The 24,312-nt window shown below is 42.2% G+C and overlaps 2 protein-coding genes across 14 annotated transcripts in view; one reads left to right on the forward strand and one right to left on the reverse strand.

Annotated features, from left to right (window-relative positions):
• Window positions 1-217: 217 nt before the first annotated feature.
• LOC117557830 (circadian-associated transcriptional repressor-like) lies at window positions 218-22,899 on the forward strand. Of its 2 annotated transcripts, none has more exons than XM_034233794.1 (6): window positions 218-421; window positions 2,395-2,812; window positions 8,416-8,491; window positions 10,541-10,619; window positions 19,574-19,688; window positions 21,039-22,899. In XM_034233794.1, exons 2-6 carry the CDS (start codon window positions 2,435-2,437, stop codon window positions 21,156-21,158), a joined length of 768 nt encoding a protein of 255 aa, XP_034089685.1. In that variant the 5' UTR covers window positions 218-421; window positions 2,395-2,434; the 3' UTR covers window positions 21,159-22,899. The 2 variants fall into 2 exon arrangements, with proteins under 2 accessions (XP_034089685.1, XP_034089686.1); XM_034233795.1 differs by having other exon boundaries at window positions 21,042-22,899.
• A 46-nt stretch (window positions 22,900-22,945) lies between these two features.
• The window catches only part of herc1 (HECT and RLD domain containing E3 ubiquitin protein ligase family member 1), an 86,011-nt gene continuing 84,644 nt past the window's right edge, over window positions 22,946-24,312 (reverse strand). For all 12 annotated transcript variants that reach the window (XM_034233786.1, XM_034233793.1, XM_034233792.1 and 9 more), the window contains one exon: window positions 22,946-23,625. In XM_034233786.1, the coding sequence (XP_034089677.1) occupies window positions 23,440-23,625 (186 nt within the window). In that variant the 3' untranslated portion in view covers window positions 22,946-23,439. The remainder of the gene's footprint in view (window positions 23,626-24,312) is intronic.

Genomic DNA, 24,312 nt, shown 5'->3' on the forward strand with positions numbered 1-24,312 from the left:
TTTATTTTTCCACAGTGATTTCCTGCTTGCTTTGCGTGTATGCGTGTCTCTCTCTCTGTGTGTGTGTGTGTGTGTGTGTGTGTGTGTGTGTGTGTGTGTGTGTGTGTGTGTGTGTGTGTGTGTGTGGTGTGTCTCTCTCTGTGGTGCGTGTGAGAGAGAGAGAGAGAGAGAGAGAGAGAGAGAGAGAGAGAGAGAGAGAGAGAGAGAGAGAGAGAGAGAGAGAGAGAGAGAGAGAGAGTTGTGCCCCGCCTCTCTCGGACACGTTGCCCAGGGAGAGGCTGCACGCGCTGGATGGGACTCCTGCTTTCATGGTTTCACTCCATCTTCATCAGTCGGCTCGGTCCGCGTCCGCACTCACTCCGCTGTCTGCCGCATGCCCTCAACTCACCGAGCCGTACGGGAAACACACGGTTCACTTCTGGTAAGTGACGGTCTGCTGCTCTCTCTCTCTCTCTCTCTCTCTCTCTCTCTCTCTCTCTCTCTCTCTCTCTCCATCTTCTCTCTCCTCTCTATTCTCTCTCTATCTCTCTCTCTCTCTCTCTCTCTCTTCTCTCTCTCTCTCTCTCTCTCTCTCTCTCACACACACACACACACACACCACACACACACACACACACACACACACACACACACACACACACCACACACACACACACACACACACACACACCTTACCGCGTTCATTCTGAACTCACCTGGATTTATTTTAAATGTATTAGGCCTATGTAATTACTAAAATTAGCAGTGCTGGCATTAAAAGCCGGATTTTAGAAGTGATGTTTTCGGGTTGAACCGCAGCTGTGCACCGTCCTAACGACACAGGACAGGTTAATGTGTAACATTGTATTCATTATGGCATGTTGTATACGTACTCCGATGGTACACAGTTGTTGTTGTTTTTTTCTGGGTATGGCTGTCGCATGTGTTGCTTTTTTAAGTGAAGTTGAGAAAATAAAGGTGTGAATCTACGGTCACGGACCATGTCACTTGTATCAGCAGCGTGTGAGTATGTAAACTGACAGGCGAGGGGAAACAGGTCCATGTGTTTGGATGTTTTTCTTACATAATGTTGGACGACCTGCCAATTTGAAAAAGGCAGAGGAGGGTTATTTAATCTCCTGGCCTGCATATTCAGTCATCTCAGGGAGCTGTGCTGTAATGTCTACATTACGGCTCATGTAGCCTACAGTACGGGCTATACTGGGAATTTACTGGAGCAGAGCCGTAGCTAGGATTTAAAAATACGGAGGCCAGTCTCCCACAAACACAACAGCGTGTTCTTTCAACGTGTTGAAAGAACACGATGTAAAAAATGTAAAATGTGACATTTTCTATTATTTAACTTTTCAATTACATGTGACTCTTGAAATGTGTATTCTGATTCTGAAACCATTTAAAAAACGGATTTGTTCATATTTAAGTTTGTTCAAGTTAAATATTTGCTGGTTTGGATACAGTCTATGGTTTGGAAGAGTACATGAAATATTTAGGGATTTTAAACTCTATTTGACACTTTCTTTCTTATATTGTATAGACCAAATGATCCTATACGATAACAATATCCAAATGAATAAGCAGTTTAATTTAAATGGATATTTAAAAAATTGAGAATTCAAGACTTTTGAAAGTGAATATTTGGCATTTCGTTTGATAAATAACATAACCAATTATTTAAAAATATTTGTAGACGAAAATAAAATGTTAACGTCTTCATAATTTAATGCGTAATGACGTAATGTAGTTATTATGTAACATATGGTGCTAAACCAGTTGAAAAAAGTGGAGGCTGCTTTTAGACATATTTCAAACAGCTTATGGAATTTCAACAAAAGATCTGTTCATGTTTCTACATGTCTAAGTTTTATGTCTTTATTTTGTATATTCACAATACAATTTCAACACTTTCCCCTATTATAACAGTTTATTGACTGTTTGGTTGTACAGAATTTCAGAATATAAAAATACTCCAAGAAATTATATCACAATAAACAATAATAGCAATGTTGGCATTGATGGACTATTTCTGATGACAAACCTCTTTAACATTAGCCTTTATCCTTTTATTTCCTAGGTAGCTTAAGTGTTATTAAAATCATCTTAATTCAGTTATTTTATCTGTTCTAGGTCTGTATTGAACCAATGCAAATACTCGAGGTCTGGTGGCTCATTTTACACACATTTTCCTACAACATCCAGTCGGACATATTTAGTGTCTTTGTAAAGTTTGGGATCTAAACTTGAGTTTAAAATACCATATGTAGGTTCGACAAAAGTCAGCGTGAATAGAAGGTTAAAATGTCAGGCATTAACAAACTGTTTCACAGAAGCACTTGACACACTTTAAGATATTTATTTTTGACTTGCTGTTTACAAATCGGTGTGTTTACCCGGCAGGTGCGTGGCGCTCTCGGCTGGATGAGCCTCTATCTCCAACATGTCGACCTCAGACTCGGATTACTCCATTGACTGGCTCGCCAGCGATGAGGACGACTATGACAGCCCAACAAGATTAAGTCCTCAGCATGCAGAGGAGTCGCCTGTACCGCCATCATCAACCTCATCCACTACTCCTACAAGCTGCATCCACTCTGCAGCGGTGCCGCAGGGCAGGAGGTGGAGCGGCTGCACTGGGCCTCCACCCGCATCGCAGACCCCAACCCTCAGTCCAGTTCAGGGATTAACTTCTGTTTGTGAGCAGCTTTCAGAGGGGTCAAAGCATCATTACACCCGGAAGAGAGTGCACAGCGCTCACGTGGAGGGAGTCTGTGAAAAGACTCAAACTGACACTGAAAATGAACAATTCTCTCAGAAGGTGAGATATAATGAATCAAATGTACTTCACACAGACTTTTTATGTTGTTCCTTTGGTTTTTCTTTGTAGTGTAACTGTATTCTTTTGGAGAACTTGTCAGTTAGACTTCAGATATCTGCCAGAAAAGGTATCTTTTTAGTCTTTTTGGTTGAGGCGTCTCACGATAAAAAAGTGACAGCCAAATGAAAGCTGTCATTTGGCCTCGATGTTCATCTTAATTACATGGACAAAAATATAGTCCACAATGCATCAAATCTCACAGTTTGAATTTCAGATTAACCAGATTATTTCTACCAGGAGTAAAACAAAAAGTGACTCAAATCATTCACTTAAAGTGAGAAAATGCTACTTTAAAGAAAAGGAATATGACTTATTCAAACAAAAATATTTAATTAATGAGTAATACAACGCTCAAGATACACTGAGGATGGTCTGTTGTGACCAGTAGTTTATTGTTGCTAATCTAAGGAAGCAATAATGCTATTTAATTGTTATAATTTAATAACTCTAATTATATTATTAGAATAATTGTATTCCTGATAATTACATTAATATGATGTAGCTGATCTAAACTACTGCTACTCAGATGATAATGTTTTGTATGTGACTTTTTAATCCAATAAATCAAACCGGGTGAAAGAAATTATGCTATTTTGTCTAAAATGTACTGGAATTATTAATACTACAAGAAGGAAACACTCAGGTAAAATACAACTCTCACTCAAGATGTTGGTAAAGTACTTGAATAATCGTTCTTATTTAGTTACTTTCCTCCAGATTTTAAACCCACTGCAGGGATTTGCTCCCATCCAGACATGAGAGGGAGTGAATTCAAACAGTCATGTTAGAGATCAGGTGACTTCTGGCTCTCAGTCGGTGCTCCAGGTCATCTTACAGGTGCTGGGCGGGGGTGAGGTCGGAGCTCTGTGAGACCAGTCAAGGTCCCTCACTAAATCAATCAATCAATCAATCAATGTTTATTTATATAGCCCAATATCACAAATGTTACATTTGTCTCAGTGGTCTCCACAGTTTGTATAGAATATCAGTATGACAATACGACACCCTCTGTCCTTAGACCCTCACATCGTACAAGGAAAAACTTCCAGAGAAAACCCACAGTTTAAAGGGAAAAATGGGAGAAACCTCAGGGAGAGCAACAGAGGAGGGATCCCTCTCCCAGGATGGACAGACGAGCAATAGATGCCGTGTGTAAATTGAAAAGATAATACATTTGCAACACAGGTAGTCCAAATGTTTGGAAATGCATGTGTATATAATAGGAAGATGAATCTACGAGGATATCCATCCAGGACTTATGATCCAGGACCACAGCCACGACTCAATATCCAGGGCTCGCGATCCAGGACTCAGGACCACAGCAACAGGCACAGCCACGACTCCGGATCCCAGCGTATATAGACACCAAAAAGAAAGACATTTGGGGAAGCTGAGTTAATCGGAACATGAGAGTACACAGGTACAGACAGAGAGAAGGAAGAAGTAAGATGTCCCCCGACAAGCTAAGCCTATATCAGCAAAACTAGGGGCTGAATCTAATCAGCCCTAACTATAAGCTTTATCAAAAAGGAAGGTCTTAAGCGCACTCTTAAAAACGGATAGGGTGTCTGCCGCCCGAACACAAACTGGAAGCTGATTCCACAAATGTGGAGCTTGATAAGAAAAGGCTCTGGCTCCCATTGTACTTTTAGAGACTCTAGGAACAACCAACAACCCTGCATTCTTGGAACGCAATGCCCTAGTACAGGGGTCTGCAACCTTTTTGACCAAAAGAGCCATTTTGCTTCTTTACCCAAAAAATGTTTTGTCTGGAGCCGCAAAACATATTTCATAGTTTTTTATTGTTATATCATAGACAAAAACTACAGTTTTTTTTGCATTTATTAGGCTATTTATTACATGATATAAAACTGTTAACCTCTAATAAGAAACAAATAACTCTTATAAGGAGAATTACAAATAATACACAGGCCTACTTTAAAATAAATTAAACACAGCACTTGGGGAGTCCTCTGCACATTTGAAGGAAAACAAATATTATTAAAATGGGCCCACTTTGAAATAAATAAAACATATAGCTGCACCCTAAAAAGAGTTAAAGGTAGGGTAGATAAGAATGGAGAAACCAGCTCGAGTGCGCTAGAATTTGAAAATACACAACCGGAAAAAATATGCCTCTTCCTTCAGACTTCCTTACAGAGCCCCTCCTCCAACACACACGAACGCGCACATGACCAATGAGGGCACGAGATAAGTTTGTGCACAGATGGAAGGCTGACAGGCAGGTAGGCCATCCAGTTATTTTAGCTGGGCCGGCTCAGATGATTGGTCGTGCTACGGCTTCCACAGATACATTTTTGTATGTATTTATTGTCAAAGCATTTAATATATTCATTGCTATCAGGACGTTAAGCGCATTCCATGGAATATAACAAAAAGTGTTTTCTGAAATAAATTACATACCCCATTGAATTATGACTGAGATCGTCAGCTGTTCCTCTCCCGTGTTGTTCCTCGATACGTAAAGGCTGCACCATCGTTGACAACTTCTCTTTACATATCAAACATACCGGTAAACCAGCATCGTTTGCTGTGAAAGCATACAACTCTGTCCACACAGAATTAAATCCTGTGTTCCTCCGGTACTTTTCTTTGATTTATCCATAGTTCGCTCATCGAGCCGGGGGTCAGGTTATTCGCCTCCAAGAAAAGGCGCTCGCGCGGGACCGTAGCAGGATGTGACGCATATTTTAGTTGACCTAATTAAAACCGTTTTATTTTTTATTTATGTGTCACAGTATCACCTCAAAATACAAGATACGAAACATTTTCAACCATGCAACAAAATATAAATAGTCCTACAAATACTTTTATTTTATTTCCTTCTTATTTTTGTGTAAGCTGAAGGGAGCCAGAGCACAGGGCTTAAAGGGCCGCATGCGGCCCGTGGGCCGCGGGTTGCCGACCCCTGCCCAGAGTTGGGTGTAACGCGTTACTGTAATAATATAACTTTGGTCGGTAACAGAGTAGTGTAACGCGTTACTTTTATAATTTAGTAATCACACCACAGTTACTAACATTGCCCCGACACGCGTTACTTCGTTACTTTTATAAAATAATCACACTCACTGACAGACTAGAGGGGTTTCCGCCGCAGGTTTATATACATGTAGGCCTATGTAATCTGCGTGATTTGCGAGACCACATCTCCACGTGCAGTGCTGCATAAACATGGCTGAGTCTTTTCATCTGTAAACTCCCTCAACGGGGCCGCTCGCTCTCTTTTGTTGATCGCCCTCTCACGGGTGAACAGTTCAATGTCCCGCTTCATTGTAGGAATTCTGTCTCTACCACTTTAGTTTGACCATCTCTGTTACTAAGTTATGGAATACTAAATACATACGTAATTAGATACCTTACCGTTATGCGCTCATAAAGAATGATAAGAATAATGCGTCTTGAACTGGTTTCATTAATTAGTGTCTTGACGTTTCACAGACTGTTAGCTTGTTGTGGTAGGCTGGTAGCCTATTTTAGAGCATATAAAAAGAAAGACTTGTGTTATGTCTTCCTTAATGCAATAGTAATTGGGGGTGCAAGTGGAGTCTCGCAGAGGCAAAACTGTGGCGCGCACACTGTAGGTGCACCGCAGTCTGCGTGATCTGCCTGTAGGGAGGGGCGGGCCGGCCCTGCGAGTAAAGTAACGAGTAAAGTAACGAGTTACTTTATGTAGAGAGCAACGAAGTAGTGTAATATATTACTTTTTTTTAAAGTAATATGTAATATGTAATACATTACTTTTTTTTAGTAACGACCCCATCTCTGCCCCTGCCCTAGTAGGACAGTAGGGTATAATGAGTTCTTTAAGGTAAGATGGCGCCTGCCCATTAAGGGCTTTGTAGGCGAGAAGAAGAATTTTAAATTCTATCCAATAGACAGGAGAAACATTCTTTCTGGAGCTTCAGGTTTTTCTGTTACCAAATGTAGCATTATTTTACATGTAGATTCATTTAGATGTCACTAGAAGTTGAATAGAAATTGCATCAAATTAGTCACAATTGAAAGGTTAAGGAGCTTTAAAGGGGTCGTTTTATGCTTTTTAGGGGTTTTCCCTTTCCTGTAATGTGTTATATAGCTTTTTGTGCATGTTAATGGTCTGTATAGGCTAAAATCTCAAAGTTCCCTCCAGAGAGAGTTCCTCTCCCACACACTCCCCCCTACCTTAAACGCCTTAATTCAACTCCTTTTTCTTTCTTTCCGTACAGTCACATCACTAGGTGCTTCTATTGGCTAGTGCTCCAACACATTGTATATGATAGGCTAATGGGCGAGACATCTCCAAGCGATTGACCGATTAACAGAGCCGGCCAGCTAACCAATCAGAGCAGACTGGGCTCTGGTTTCAGACAGAGGGTGAAAAGAGGTGCTGCAGCACAGGCAGTATGAGAAAAATAAAGAGCTTTTTTAACATTAGAGCACGTAAACACAGTATACAATTATAAAACCTGAATATGAGCTGTAATCAAATTCACTTCTCTGGAGGAGCAAGTTAGTTGTTATAATGTGTAGTCTCAGCACAATGATTAGAACAAAGGATATGAAATATGAAATGTCACACTTTTAAATATGTTCTTAACCTAAATCTTCAATCTATTTGTGTTTTTGTGTTCAATTTTAAATGTAAATTCTATTGTGTGGCATACAAATGTAATTTTTTGGGGTGAGGGTGTAAGCTAAACCATTGAAAACAGCCCAAGAGCATAAGCATAGAATAAAACAGGTGTGTCCAGATAAATATGTCCGTATAGTGTTTCATAAAGAGAGAACAGAGACAGAAAACGGTTTCTTAAATCGCAATAGCGGAAAGACCATGATGCAATGCAGCTAAATAAAGATTCTTCAATTGCAGTTTACTGCTGAAGGCCACAAGCAGCTGTCTGCCTAGTGTATGTCAAAAATGTGTTCCTAGAAATGAACAACAGAAATGTAAGAAGCACTGGGAAGCTGCCATGGCAAAGTCTGTGCAGCCTAAAAGTAAACTACAGCTCCAGATGACAGGGTAGCTGCAGCGAGGCATCCAATGCCAGCCTGGTGATATCAAACAGGGTAAGAGGATCTGATGGTGCCAGTTTTCATGGTAGTCCGGTGATGCTGGGTGTCCTGTATCCGTCTGAAGGCAACACACAGTTTGGCGAGCCACGTGTGAAGCTGTCGATTGCGATCACTTTCCCCATTAGCATCTGTTAAAGGCAGCCTCTTATTGAAGGCCTGTGGACATTTACCTTCTGTGTTAAAACTGGAGTAATGGCATCAAACTGGAGCGTTCGTAAATGGGTTATCAGCCACTTAGCCGTAAATCAATGAGCTTTTCACCAAATGAGAAAGTGAAGAAAAAATTCAGATAAGCTGTGAATCTTATGCAGCACACAGACACACTACTCTATAAATTAATGTAGGTATTTGGGATCACATGATTTATTTAAGGAAAGCAATAAGCAGTGCGCTGCTTAGCTATTAGAAAGCACTTTACGTGGTGCAGCACTGATAGCATGAATGCTAACTGACTTCTCTGTTCCACACAGTGCACGGAGCTGCAGTGCTACATCCAGTCTCTGTCGGACATCCTGCAGGGCCTGAGATCAGGCAGGTACTCTGAACGTAAGTGTCTAATCCCAGCTTTCACAAGAAGTGCTCTGCAGATTTATGAATGGACACGATGTGTGCAGATCACACTGCCAAAGATAGATACATTATGTGAGGATGGTTGACGTAAAACAGAGGTGATTATAAAACCATTTCACTGGATGTTCTTCTGAATAAGACCCACACAATATGTGCCAACAGAGAAAAGATGTACTGCTTTGGTGACGTCACATTTCTCATCTGCTATTGGATAAGTTTTAAGTTTTTTGTTTATGCAGCGCTCACGTAGCATAAAGCTTTTTGTTTAAAGAAAATATAAGCGTTATTTTTATCTCTGTTTCTGTACCTATTAAAGAAATGAGGTACAATGTATTAACCAATAAACTTTAGGACAGGTGGCCAGAGCTAGAAGAGCCACTTCCCTGCTTCCAGTCTTTATGCTAAGCTAGGCTAACCGTGTCCTAATTCAGATATTCTCATCTAACACTCAACAAGTAATCAACAAAATGAGTTTCCTGCACTAACCATGCATTTTGCTACACTAACACAACTTTTGGCAATATTACCATAAGTAAGTATGTTTACATGCTAATTCGAAGCATTAGCATTTAGCTCAAATCAGAGTTTAGCTAAGATATCAAATTCAGTAAGATTTATTCTTAAAATTATTTTGTAGTTGTATTAGTTTATGCATTGTAATAAACATTATTCATCACGTATTATCTAAGCCACTGACATCTTCTTTTAAAGGTGGGGTAGGTAATTTTGGAGAAACCAGCTCGAGTGAGCTAGAATTTGAAAATAAACAGCCGAAAAAAATCTGCCACTTCCTCACAGAGCCCCTCCTCCAACACACACGAACGCGCACATGACCAATGAGGGCATGAGATAAGTTTGTGCACAGATGGAAGGCTGACAGGCAGGTAGGCCATCCAGTTACTTTAGCCGGGCCGGCTCAAATGATTGGTCGTGCTTTTTACAGCGCCACGGCTTCCAGAGATGACATTTCTTTATGGATTTTTTGTCAAAGTACTTATTGCTATCGGGATGTTAAGAGCATTCCATGGAATATAACAAAAAGTGTATCTCGAGCCGGTTTCTCAAACTTACCTACCCCACCTTTAATTGTAAATACACTTTTGATGTATAACACCAATTTACTTGGATTTGACTCCTCAATCCTTCATCATTCCTAGTGGAGTCTGCACATGTATATGATAGCTGATGGTTGGTGAATATATATTAACACATTACATTTAATTGAAATCAAATACCTAGTTAAGATAAAGCATTCATTAGAAAGTGATTTGGAAGTAATGAAAAGCTTTCAATGTTAAATGAAATGATATTCCTTTGATTATAAAGAGTATTTTCTCAATGTAGACACGCACATGTAGAAATAATTCAAACTGAATGTCCACAATAAAAAACTGCGAGGCAGAAGACTGGATATTACATCTGCAGAACAAAGTAATGAAAGGATCAAAGGCCTCACGAGTCATTTAGCATCCTTTTAAACTGAAAGTGCTGCAGAGATGAAAGACCGGATCTGGAGCCTCACAATTGAAGTGATGTATGATTTAAGAGCGGCTGTTTGCACTCCTTCCTGCACGCTGCGCCAAAAACAAGCGATAAAGTTTTAAAATAGTCTCTAGCACCACAACTCGCAACGTTGCTTTATGGTAGGTATGAGATGAACAGAATACATGTATCCTATCATCAGGTCTGACAGTAAGTACAAAATAAAAGTTTTTGCCGCAATTATATATTATTTACCATTAAATTCAAGATTTAAGTGTAGCATACTGACATTTTGTGTACATGAAACCATATATCATAGAGTAGTTGAGACATTTTCATTCAAAAACATAACCTCATGGTGCAGTTAGAGGAAATCTCAGAGGTTTGAAGTCAGTGTAGTGGTGTGGTACAGCTTAATACGACTGCATCCAGGAGGCTTTTTCAGAATAACTGAGGGAGTAGGTAAGGAGGGATGTTCTTGTGGCCAGGCCACGTGCCTCCTCCTCTCCTCCTCATCATCATTTCTCTTTATTTCTCCCGCAGGTTTCAGCAGTTTCCAGGAGAGCGTGGCCATGGACCGGATCCAAAGAATAATGGGGGTTCTTCAGAATCCAAACATGGGGTAAATATCCTGAAAATACTTCAGCAGCTTTAATGACAGCATGTTCGAAAATGTTCCTTCTTTGCTTCTTTTTATTTCCTGATCCTCTATAAGGAAATAGTATTCACTTCCCTTGTGTTATACACAATAGTTGGAAGCATTAGAGGGCTGATTGAATTCCATCAGGAGTGATTCTTTAGGATAGCATAGTTTTAGAAAGATGGATGAGAAATGCCCCCAAAAAGTCTGACTTGAAACAGGTTTGGGTCAGTGGATTGACAACATGGCTCGACTTTCAGAAAAACTCTAATTTGACGGCTGTATGCACTAATGTTCTTGCATAGCTGCAGTTATAGGACTGAAAGGTGGAGCTAAGTTAAAATGATGGAGCTACTGTCGTTTTTTTTTACTAGCTGCTAATAATATAAACCTAATTAAAAGTCGAGATGAAACATGCCTTTTTGACCTTTTGAGTTCACATTCTGTGTCTTATTTCGCACCTAGTTAAGAAAATACATGTGTATGTGAGCAAGAACAAAACATCATCAATCTGCAACAGTCCTCTGTAGCTTCATTTAAAAGAAAAAAGACCGCTTTTCAGTAGTCCAATCAAATGCAACAGTATTTTGGAAGCTTAAGAAGCGTTCCCTCCTGTGTTTCTGTGAAAATGTGTCAGTCCAAATAATATTTACCTTCAATTTAAGAACCTACACAGACTCCGTTACCTTAAAATAAGGACATGTGTCTATGCTTTCTTATAAAATGTACTTATCTATAAAGATAGCAAGCCAAAATGTATCCAAAGATTATTCATTGTTGTCGATTGCATAAAAAGAAACATTTTCAAATAGTACTGAAACATAAAAACCTAGAAATGTTGATTAAATGTATCGACAGTGAGGTTGAGGATCCTATGCTTATTTGGCGTTGCTATTAAACAAAACAATCTTAATATTACAAACTTTCAAAAACTTGCAGTCCCCACCAACAGCAGTACAAAGATGCCCTCAACAGTGCACGCTCCTTCCACTACTCCTCTGTAATACAATCTGGCAGCAATAACCCAAAGTCCCTTTTTTCAACTATTAACAAGCTCCTCAACCCCATGGATAATATCTCCAACTCCTTCACCACCTCAAAGTGTGAATCCTTCCTCTCATTCCTCCAAAGCAAAATTGAAATAATACACAGCAACATAGCCAACTCCTCCGTCTCGTCCACCACCCATCCTTTTCCGGAACCTGCCTACCTCCTCCTTCCAGGCACCCTTTTACAGCCTTCATACAAATTACCTCACTGGACATAGTTGCCTACAGTAAGTCACCGGCATGAATACCTCAACTTCCATCCTGGACCCCATGCCCTCCACCCTTGTCAAGGCCTGCCTCCCCCAACTCACTCATCTTATCACCACAGTCATTAACTCCTCTCTGTCCACTGGACTTGTCCCCCCTGATCTGAAACTCGCTGCTGTCACTCCCATACTCAAAAAACCTGCTCTCAACCCTGATTCCCTCAATAACTACCGGCCCATCTCTAACCTTCCATTCCTGTCAAAAATTCTGGAGCGAACTGTTGCCTCCCAACTAAAATCCCATCTGGACTGCAATAACCTTCATGAACCTTTTCAATCTGGTTTCCGTACTCGCCACAGCACAGAATCTGCCCTACTCAAGGTGACCAACGACATTCTCCTCTCTGCTGACTCTGGTTCCCTCTCAATTCTCATTCTCCTTGACCTAACAGCCACATTTGACACCATCAACCATTCTATCCTCATCAACCGACTCCAGTCTTCCATTGGCATAACCGGTACTGCTCTCTCCTGGTTTAAATCCTACCTCTCTGACAGACATCAATTCATCTCCATTAACAACTCCAAATCCCCCACAGCCCCCGTCAATCATGGCGTCCCTCAGGGTTCTGTACTTGGTCCCCTTCTGTTCCTCATCTACATCCTCCTAATTGGACAAATCCTCCGTCAACACCAACTCCAGTTCCGCTGTTATGCTGATGACCCACAGCTCTACCTCTCAACAAAATCAATTTCTCCAACCACACACTCCCAGCTCAGCACCTGCCTCACTGACATTAACATTTGGATGCAAAACAATTTTCTAAAACTTAACTGTGACAAATCGGAAACTTATAATCATTGGCCCAAACACACTTACCCGCTCAACCCAAGATTTTTCTCTTACCATCGATGGCTCTATTGTCAACCCCTCCACTCACATCCGTAACCTTGGCATCATCCTCGACCCCACCCTCACTTTCCTCCCTCACGTCAACCAGGTCACAAAAAACGCTTTCTTCCATTTAAAGAACATCGCCCGCATCAGACCCTCCCTCTCATCGTCCACTGCTGAAACTCTGATCCATGCCTTTATGACATCCCGACTGGATTACTGCAACAGCATACTTTTTGGATCACCTGCATTCACACTAAAAAAACTTCAATATGTCCAAAACTCAGCTGCCCGCTTGCTCACCTCCACCCGATGCTACGACCACATCACCCCTATCCTCCATGACCTCCATTGGCTCCCCATCAAACACCGCATTAACTTTAAAATATTACTTTTCACTTTCAAAGCCCTCAACAACCTTGCCCCCCCCTACCTCTGTGACCTCATCCAACGACACACCCCCACCCATCGCCTCAGGTCTGCTGAAGCTAACCTACTGTTTGCTTTGAGCACCAAGAAAAGCGCTTTATAAATGTAATGTATTATTATCCATCCATCTTCTCCCGCTTATCCGTGGTCGGGTTGCGGGGGTAGCAGTTCCAGCAGAGAGCCCCAAACTTTATTTTCCCTGGCCACATCAACCAGCTCTGACTGGGGGATCCCAAGGCGCTCCCAGACCAGCGAAGAGATATAATCCCTCCACCTGGTCCTAGGTCTACCCCTTGGTCTCTTGACAGCTGGACGTGCCTGGAACACCTCCCTAGGGAGGCGCCCAGGTGGCATCCTAACTAGGTGCCCAAACCACCTCAACTGGCTCCTTTCGACGCGAAGGAGGAGCGGTTCAACTCTGAGTCCCTCCCGGATGACTGAACTTCTCACCTTATCCCTAAGGGAGACACCAACCACCCTGCGGAGAAAACCCATCTCGGCCGCTTGTATCCACGATCTCGTTCTTTCGGTCATGACCCATCCTTCATGACCATAGGTGAGGGTAGGAACGAAAATGGCCCGGAAGACAGAGAGCTTTGCCTTCTGGCTCAGCTCTCTTTTCGTCACAACGGTGCGGTAAAGCGACTGCAGTACCGCTCCCACTGCTCCGATTCTCCGGCCCATCTCAAGCTCCATTGTTCCCTCACTTGAGAACAAGACCCCGAGATACTTGAACTCCTTCACTTGGGGTAAGGACTCATTCCCTACTTGGAGTGGACAGTCCATCGGTTTCCTGCTGAGAACCATGACCTCAGATTTGGAGGTGCTGATCCTCAACCCAGCCGCTTCACACTCGGTTGCGAACCGATCCAGTGAGTGCTGAAGGTCACAGACCGATGAAGCCATTAGAACCACATCATCTGCAAAAAGCAGTGGTGCAATCCTTAGTCCACCGAACCGCAGACCCCCTCCCCCACGACTACGCCTCGAAATCCGATCCATGTATATTACAAACAGGATTGGTGACAAAGCGCAGCCCTGGCAGAGGCCAACCCTCACCGTAAATGGGTCCGATTTACTGTAGAGAACCCGGACACAGCTCTCGCTTTGGGAGTACAGAGATTGGATGGCCCTGAGTAGAGACCCCCTCACCCCATACTCCCACAGCACCTCCCACAGTAACTCCCTGGGAACTCGGTCATACGCCTTCTCCAAGTCTACAAAACACATGTAGACCGGATAAGCGTACTCCCAGGCCCCCTCCAGGATCCTTGCGAGAGTAAAAAGCTGATCCGTCGTTCCACGACCAGGACAGAGTCCGCATTGTTCTTCCTCAATCTGAGGTTCGACAATCGGCCTGACCCTTCTTTCGAGTACCTTAGAGTAAACCTTCCCGGGGAGGCTGAGTAGTGTGATGCCTCTGTAATTGGCACACCCCTCTGATCCCCACCAAGGGGAACCACCACCCCGGTCTGCCACTCCTTCGGTACTGTTTCCGACTTCCACGCAATGTTGATGAGACGTGTCAACCATGACATTCCCTCAACACCCAGAGCCTTCAGCATTTCTGGGCGGATCTCCTCCACCCCCGGGGCTTTACCACTGTGGAGTTGTTTGACGACCTCAGTGACCTCCCCCCGGGAGATTGGTGTTGATCCCCCGTCATACTCCAGCTCTGCCTCTAACATAGAGGGCGGAGTTGTCGGCTTCAGGAGTTCCTCAAAGTGTTTTCCAATGCCCTAACACTCCATCAGTTGAGGTCAACAACGTCCCATCCTTACTGTACACAGCTTGGATGGTCCACTGCCTCCTCCAGACGTTCCCAGTTCACCCGAACTACACGTTTGGGCTTACCAGGTCTATCCAGAGGCTTCCCACACCACTCGACCCAACTCACCACCAGATGGTGATCAGTTGACAACTCCGCCCCTCTCTTTACCCGAGTGTCCAAAACATACGGCCTCAGGTCCGATGATACGATAACAAAATCGATCATGGACCTTCTGCCTAGGGTGCTCTGGTACCACGTACACTTATGAGCATCCTTATGTTCAAACATGGTGTTTGTTATGGCCAATCCATGACTAGCACAGAAGTCCAGTAACAAACCACCACTCCGGTTCAGATCAGGGGGGCCGTTCCTCCCCATCACGCCCCTCCAAGTGTCTCCATCATTGCCCACATGTGCGTTGAAGTCTCCCAGCAAGATTAAAGAGTCCCCTTCAGGAGCCCCATACAGGACTCTTTCCAGGGTCTCCAAGAAGGCTGTATACTCCGAACTGCTGTTTGGTGCATAAGCACACACAACAGTCAGAGTTTTCCCCCCCCATAACCCGCAGGCGTAGGGAGGCGACCCTCTCGTCCACTGGGGTAAACTCCAACAACAAAGCACCCAACCTGGGACTTGTGAGTATCCCCACACCCGCCCGGCGCCTCACACCTTGAGCAACTCCGAAGAAGAATAGAGTCCAACCCCTATCCAGAAGTAAGGTTCCAGAGCCAACGCTGTGCGTAGAGGTGAGCCCAACCAGATCCAACTGGTAACGGTGCACCTCCCGCACAAGCTCCGGCTCCTTCCCCCCCAGAGAGGTGACGTTCCACGTCCCCAAAGCCATCTTCTGTCGCCCGGGTCTGGTCCGTCGAGACCCTCTGCTTTCACTGCCACCCTTCTGGCAGCGCACCCGACCCCATCGCTGTTTCCCGTAGGTGGTGGGCCCGCGGGACGGAGAAGCAGAGGTGTTGCCCATGTTGCCTTTTCGGGCTGTGCCCGGCCGGGCTCCATGGCAAGCCCGGCCACCAGACGCTCACCGACGAGTCCTCCTTCTGGGCCTGGCTCCAGAAGGGGACCCCGGGCTTCCTCCGGGCCGGGTATCCTCACTTCCTGGTTTTTCTTTCATGAGGTCTTTTGAACCAATCTTAGTCTGGCCCCTTGCCTGAGACCAATTTGCCATGGGAGACCCTACCAGGAACACAAGGTTCCAGACAACACAGCCCCCAGGTTCATCAGGGCACACAAGCCTCTCTTCCACGGTAAGAGCTGGTTCTTCAGAGAGGTGTATTATTATTATTATTATTAAAACTAGCTAAAACATGAATAATAACTGTGGAGAGTGTGTTGAATAAGCTGTAAACAAAAGGTTTGACATAAAACTTTGATGTAATTGGTGTGAAAGACATATTCCCCACTGACTAATTTACAAGTGATAAGTTCCTCCTGGACTTTGTATGACCTCCGTCACGTGACAGACAGGAGGTATTACTACTTCAATCACGCTGACTACACAAATGTTCCTGAGCCTGGCTCCAGCTGGCATCAGTCAGCAGCTTTAATGGCGGCTGGAGTTTATCTCTCTAAAAGTACAATGAGCAGCAAGAGGTGTGTTTGACAATCATGGGAAAACATGAGTAGGTCGGAAAAAAACAATGAAATAATAATAAAAAATAATTAAATATAAAGAGGCTCCTCCTTAATTTTCTACTTCATACATACTCATTGATTGACTTATTTGCATTTATTGGAGATTGTCCTATATTATGCTTTTCAAGCTGTGCCTGTTTGGATTAATGTTTAATAATATATCCCTCTATGAATTTGTAGATGTATTATATATTATTTTCCTCATATTATAATATACTGGGACTATCTTTTTTTTTTATACCATACTTCTGTTTTTTTCCCGACATTAAGAAATACTTTTTTCTTGATATTTTTGACTATGACTTTAATTATACTATGACGTTTTTCTTATATTTTTGACCTAGTATAATATGGCATTTTTTTAAATATAATTTGCTATGTTTTTAGAATTTTCAACATACTATACTTTGCCGTTTTTTCCAAACATACTGTACTATATCCTTTCTTCTGATATTTTTGACATACTATACAATGAGGTCCATTTTTATTGTGGACTACTTTCTTAAACAACATAGTGAACAGTTTTTTTCTTGTGGTTTGACATGTGCAGTAAATGTAACATGTGTAGGGAAATGAACCTCTCTGTTCAGACTGAGCTGGACACACGTGGAGCGCTGCAGTCTAACTGGCTTCACATCTGTCCCCAATTATGTCACATTAAACACACACACTGGACGTCCTGGTGCATGAGATCCACTGCTCAATGTTTATTTTCACATTTGGCAGAATAAATTAAAACAGGCAGAGATATTTAGAGAAATTAAGTCAAACTCTAAAATATCTGCAGCCTTAATTCAGGAATAATTGTTTTAGTTGAGTATTTGTGTGAGAAAGGAAATCTGAATGAAACAAAATAGTTACAATCAAAATAAGGAACACATTTTCTTTCTCCTTTTCAGTATTAACACGTCTTATGAATTGCGTCACAACACATCCACATCCGTCAGTAATCATTCATTCTGATTCTCTCTGATTAATCTAAGCCTAACTCACTTTGAGCTCTGCATGTCACTCAACTATTTGTGTGAGCACTTTACAATATATGGAGAGTCCCGCATATATAAATCACAAAACATATTTGGGCATTTATAAATATTGACACTGATATGAGAACATACTTTAGCTGCTAAATTCTCCGCTATCTTTACCAGCTAGTTAATAACTCATTCTTTTATTGACTATACAGCTTTTTCATGGAGCTTGTTGACTAAAAACAATTACACAGATGAGAGGCATGAGAGTGAAGCAAAACAGTAAAGTTGCGCGGAATACAAACCAAAACCATTGAGCTGCAAGGTTGTGTCCTAAAAGCTGTAGGGTAGTCACTTCGAGCTTTTCATTAACTCAAACACAAAGGAACCAAAGATTAGCGTGAAGTTGAACTAAATGGGCAAGTCTTTTTTGTATTAATGTATCATTCCAGTATTTATTACGCTTTGATAACCGCTCTTCTTAAAACTGTTTTTTGTGCTTTAATTCAACTGTATGATCCTTCAGCAGGAGGCAGTTTGTGCTGCTCCTGAATCTCTTTGTACAGAGAGCTGTTTCTCAATGATAGCAATAAGGGAAGGCTGAACAATAGACTCACCTGTCTGTATACAGTATTTTCCATTTCTGGCCTGGTGGTTGGACAAACCAAGCAAAAAGAGACATTAGAATTTTAGCAATGGACATTTGATTGAAAAACTGTTAATAAAGGAAATCATTGGCAGAGAGATTAATACAAATAATAATTAGTTGCAGCTCTAATATTTCATGAACTCCAGACCTTTTGTTGGTCTCACGTTTATTTAAGTGTACAGTGTGATGACCGAGGTGTGTGTGTGCACGTGTGTGTGTGTGTGATGCTGTCGTGGCTGTGGGCAGTGGGCGGGGCTTGGCTCCGGGGCTTACTGCTCTATTTATAGCCAGTGAATGGAACGAGGTCCTTCTCCTACTGCCACGTGTGTGCTGCAGCGGGAGTGTGTGTGGTCACATTTCTCATGTGGACCTGAACATGCTCCTCCTCCTCCTCCTCCTCCTCCTCCTCCTCCTCCTCCTCCTCCTCCTCCTCCTCCTCCTCCTCCTCCGATGTATGTGGCCGTCAGATAGCATCACAGACGGAGAGGAATGCAGATATACTCGGATCAGTCGTCCGTACTCCCCCCTGTCTCCCCCCTCTCCCTCCCCACACAGGCTTTTTATTTATTCAGTCTTTGTGCTGTTTCATGTTGTCCACCAATCAGGTGCAGCCATGTGTTGGCACAGGCTTTATGGGCTTACGTAATGGCCATTGGCGAGACATCCGAAATCCATCTGAGCTGCAGGGCTCTGCCTCTGTAATCTGCGGAGGAAAACTCCTCAAATGTCACATTCAGGTGCAAGGAACCTCTCTAAGTACATTTACTCAAGGACTTAGCTTAACTTTATCCTACAGATAACTTCATTCATAATTAAGTTTTTTTTTTCTAAAATAAAACTTATTGTTCTGTGCATAAAATGAGGTTCATCTTTTTTTTTCATTTGTAGCTTGTATAAGGTTTTTGAGTGAAGCTTTGAATGTCTGTCGTATTATGTTATGTCATCACCATAAGCAAGATTACAAAATTGTGAAGCATATAACTCATCAGCTTGTAACATAGATATTAAATGTCGTTTTTGAAGGGCTAAATGACAACAACTACGTAACAAAGTATTTTTTACATTGTGGTATGTCCTCTTAAACAAACAAAAGTAATCTCCTGCATTTGTTTAACTCCAATAATATGTCGAATGATTTAAGATGCAACACTACTTTAAGTATCTTAGATCTGTGTTTACCAGTTTGCAGTGAGTCTTCTGTCTTTGTGGCACATTGCAGCATCTCTTGGTGTGTAACCTCCACCTGTACATCAATGTTAAACCTGTGCAGATGTGAAAATGGTGGAAACCAACCTGTGTGTTTTCTGTCTCCCCTCCAGAGGACGCTTCCTCAGCATTGTACTGAAGATAGCAGAGATGCTGCACAGTTGGTTTCCTCACATCAGGCCAGACCCAACGCACACAGAGCCCTGTACTCCGACTAAGAAGCAAAAGGTAAACATGTAATTATTATTCAACCATGGTTACCAAGTTTATTCTGATTATCAATTTCCTTTTGCAGCGAGTTAAGCAAAAAATCCCAGCTTTTCAAATGTTAAGATTGTCTATGACAGTAAAATAAATATCTGAGCATTGAAAATGTTGCTCATGTTAAATTAGATGAATTGAGAATATAACACTAACAAGTATCTCGATCTGAAGTCATTATAATAAATAATCATCGTTAACGGTGAAGTTCATCTCCCGTTCGGTCTGCCTCGCGGCTCTGATGGTGAGAAGAGTCAGATTATGTAACAGAATCCTGGAAGCCGAGGTCTACATTTATTTTTACTGGCGATGATTTAATCGTTTCTTAAGAAGGGTAGGGGTCAGATAATGAGGGGGAAACCAGAGCGGCCCCTCACTCAAGAATGTGACCCTCTACATTTAAAAACCAGCAAAACCATCTGAACTGCAGAAGGGTTCACAGAATACAAACCAGACTTAAAGTCCTCAGTTTGGGGGAACATATTTGAGTGTATAGTTTATCAATAGTTAATATTTATTGAATTGAGTTAAACCAACCATTTTTAATACATTTTATAATATTTATTAATTTTGTTTAACACATTTCTTTTAAATTAATTTAATAAGTTATTTAATTGAGTTAAACAAACTATATTTCTATTAATTTAATAATAGTTATTTAATTGAGTTAGACTGACTTTTTAAATTAATTTAAAAATATGTATGTAATTGTGTTGAAGGAACTATTTTTTATTAATTTAATGATATTTATTTAATTGAGTTGAAGGAACAGTTCTTAATTAATTGAATAATATTAAAGGTGGGGTAGCTCATTTTGGAGAAACCAGTTAGAGTGCGCTAGAATTTGAAAATACACAGCCGGAACAAATCTGCCACTTCCTCACAGAGCCCCTCCTCCAACACACACGAACGCGCACATGACCAATGAGGGCATGAGATAAGTTTGTGCACAGATGGAAGGCTGACAGGCAGGTAGGCCATCCAGTTACTTTAGCCGGGCCGGCTCAGATGATTGGTCGTGCTTTTTACAGCGCTACGGCTTCCACAGATGATGTTTTTTTAATGGATTTTTTGTCAAAGCACTTCAGATATTCATTGCTATCGGGATGTTAAGAGCATTCCATGGAATATAACAAAAAGTGTATCTCGAGCCGGTTTCACAAACTTACCTACCCCACCTTTAACTTAATTGAGTTAGACACATTATATATTTATTTAATTTAATAAAAGTAATTAAATTGAGTTTAACAGACTTTTAATAATTATGCAGATGCGTTGATGGTAGACATTATTGTGACACTGATGTTTCCTCTCCAGCAGCATCAGAGCAGCGCCCCCCCCCCCTCCACCCTCCCCGGTGTCGTTCTGCTCCTCAGACTCCTCCACCCGCCTCAAATGGCTCCACATGTCGCCCATCTGCTCCCTGAAGACTCTTGAATCCACCCTCAGTCAGCCCCCCCCGGCCTCCCCCCCCCCTCCACCTGCGTGCTGCAGCCAGGGGGCGACCCAGGACAGCGCCGTCTCCTCCTCCACCGACTCGCTCTCGGCCCCCCCCAGCCGGGGGGGGGCGCTGCCCGCCAAGTTCACCACGCCCTGTCTGGTGAGACTCCTGCAGGCCAAGGACAGCATCATCACACCCCGGAGGGCGGAGGACGGGGGGTCCTGAGAGGTGACGCCGAGAACCAGAGGCTGATCCGGGGTCAGATCTGGGCTCCCACATGAGACACTACAAGGCCTTAAAAAAAAGCATGTTTCAAAGTCTTCTATATCTTTTTTAAACAGTGGAAATGCAGTTGCAGTTACTTCAGGTTCTTCAGAGTCAGAATGTGATGAAGAGAAAACGGGCCTCGCTTAGTTTGACTTGAAGGACTTTTTCAAAAGTCTGTGTGACCTTCATTTTGAGTTTCTCTGATATTTGAGTTGGATGGATTTCATCTTCTAATGAGTTCAAATGTTAAAACAATGTTACTGAGATGAATCTCCTCAACACAAGAGGAGTGAACATAGAGGAATGGTAACTCTGGGGTTGGAAATATGGACGAAAGCTCATTACACTTGGAGACTTCTGATTGACACACCTGGACAGTTACCTCGTCTGATTTTAGGTTTTCAATGGTTCCTCTACCTCATGCTGAGACAGCACACAGTTTGACCGTGTCAGCACAACATAACTGTCAGTGATCTGAAACCTTTGAAGTTTTACACAAGCTGCAGAGTAAAGCAGCGTACATTAAGAAATCTTAGGGTGTAGTTCTTTCTTATACTAAGGTTTACCATTACACGGTGAAATATATCCAAAGCGAGTCTTTCACTATAATTAGCTTGAGGTCTACAGTTTTTCCAGAGGGATTTAAAAAGGTTTTGAATACCCCAAACCTGGATTTGTTGGTCAGTTCTTGTCTTTTCCGCGTCACATGTGAGTTGAAACATTTCAACACTGTTGGGAAACAGAACAGGGACCCCAGAGGAAATGTAGAAACATCTCCTGCCACCATTTCAAAGACTTGTTCCAGTTAGTCCCAATACAATCCTCACATGTACTTTGAGCGGGTTATCAGTTGCTGTAATCTTTATCTGAACTCCATACAAGCTGTGAAAGGTATAGGAAACAGAATATTGTACTAAAACTAAACAGCCAAGGTGGAAGATTCCCACTTTGGTTGAACTCAGACTCATGAAGCTGGAGCATAATGAGGTCTCGGCAGAGTCACTAAGAGATGGCTTCATGGATGATTACGCATGAGAAATTGATTAGTGGATCCCTCAGGCCATAACATGATTTTTGGGGGGTTTCCCTTCCCAAAGTTCTCTCCATTTTCCTACTTTTTACATATTAACAGTGATCTTGTGACCCTGCTTCCAAAATGCAGGTGACCCACACTCAGTACTGTCCCTGAACGCCTCCTGTGTAATCTGTCAGAAGCTGCTTTCACTGCGAATTATATTTTTTATGACAGCAACCAAAACACTGTCAAAGTACATGAGATTGAGAGAAAATCCATATCCAAACGTCTCCCCTTGCCAACATGAGCACTTATTTTGAACACACTGAATAGTCGTGTAATTTTTCCTTTAATGTACTTTTTTTTCTTCTTCATATTTGAGTTACTTCCCATTAAAGATGGCCTTTGTCATGTTTTGTACTTCTGAAATAAATGTGATGTCTTCTTTCTGGAAATGTTTGTCTTTTTTCTACAACCGTTTTAAATGAAACCCAACTACAATTCAGTTGTGCAGCATTTATTGTTGTTTTTTTGTATGCTTTGGGAAACTCGGCATAGGCAATGAAAACAATAAATATGGATATTATGCAAAACATTTCCCTAATGAAGCATTTTACACAATGTACAATATTCTTCCTTTCCTCCTTTTCTTTCTTTCTTGAATATTCTATACACATTTCCAAACTAATAAACATAACCTCCATGCAGAAACCCTGAAAATGGGATGTGGAGTAATGCGCAAAACAAATAAACACTAAATGCACTTCTCGTGTGGATTCTTGTGTCATTTAAAAACTGCTAATAAACCACAAGGAGAAAGGAAAACCTGTGCTGTTTGAAAGTACATAAAATGGATTTAAAAAGTGTCTGCTCAGGAGTTCCCTACAACTGGTGCAGCGATGATGAAGCATCTCGCTCTGTGTGTGCGTGTTCGATAAGACAGTCCGTGTGCAGGTGATCATTTATTCATGTGTTCACGTGTGGGGCTGCCTGCGTCAGTAGTCCGTGTCGGAGCCCTCTGCGTTGTCCACGTTTCTGGAGAGCATGTAGTTGTCCATGTCGATGGAGCGGCAGTTGTTGATGGCGTAGCGCAGCCGCTCCGCCATGACGGCCTGGCTGGAATAGGGAGGCAGGCGGAGCTGGAAGAAGCAGGTCTGAGAGGTCGGCAGGCTGTCGTACGGCTGAGGGGGGGAAATGAAGAAGCTGTTAAAAATCGTACAGTTCTTTTCTCCATAATGCTCCTTGCTTATTCTATCCACTAGTTTTCTCTGTATTTATTTCAGTCTTGGTTCGGCTACAACAACCAAAGATCCCCTCTGAGGATCAATAAAGGTTTATCTATTCAATTGAAGTCATATTACAATTTGTCTCAAGGCACTTTTACTATAGAGCATGTCTAAACTGTACAGGTATACTCCCTTTTCGTGCAGAAAACGTAAAGAAAGTCATAATTGTTTTCTGCTTACTTTGCCATATTTAACAGAGTTCAGCAACAGAGGAGAGATAACACCTCCTCTCATGTCCGTTAGTACAGAGCCGCAGACTCTGAGCCAGCCCTGCCCACAATAATTGATGCCATGGAAATGCAAAAGCCCGCAGCAGCAGTGTCACAATGCCTTGATCTGGACTCAAAATATTATTCTAAATATCTTTACTTGGCGAGTAACTACATGATTTATGAGCGCTGTGACCTTCTGTAACCTGTCAGTGTGCAACTTCATTGGAGGAAATGAAAGCTCTGGACTACTGGACTACTCTGGTTATGTTTTTCTCCACAACACACAGATGGCCAGTCCGACCCTGTACTCGTCCAAAGTGGAAAAAAACACCTATTATACGTTTATTTGATAGAATAAAACGTTTTACCT

The sequence above is a fragment of the Gymnodraco acuticeps genome, unplaced genomic scaffold (assembly GCF_902827175.1).
Source record: "Gymnodraco acuticeps unplaced genomic scaffold, fGymAcu1.1, whole genome shotgun sequence".
NCBI lineage: Eukaryota > Metazoa > Chordata > Actinopteri > Perciformes > Bathydraconidae > Gymnodraco > Gymnodraco acuticeps.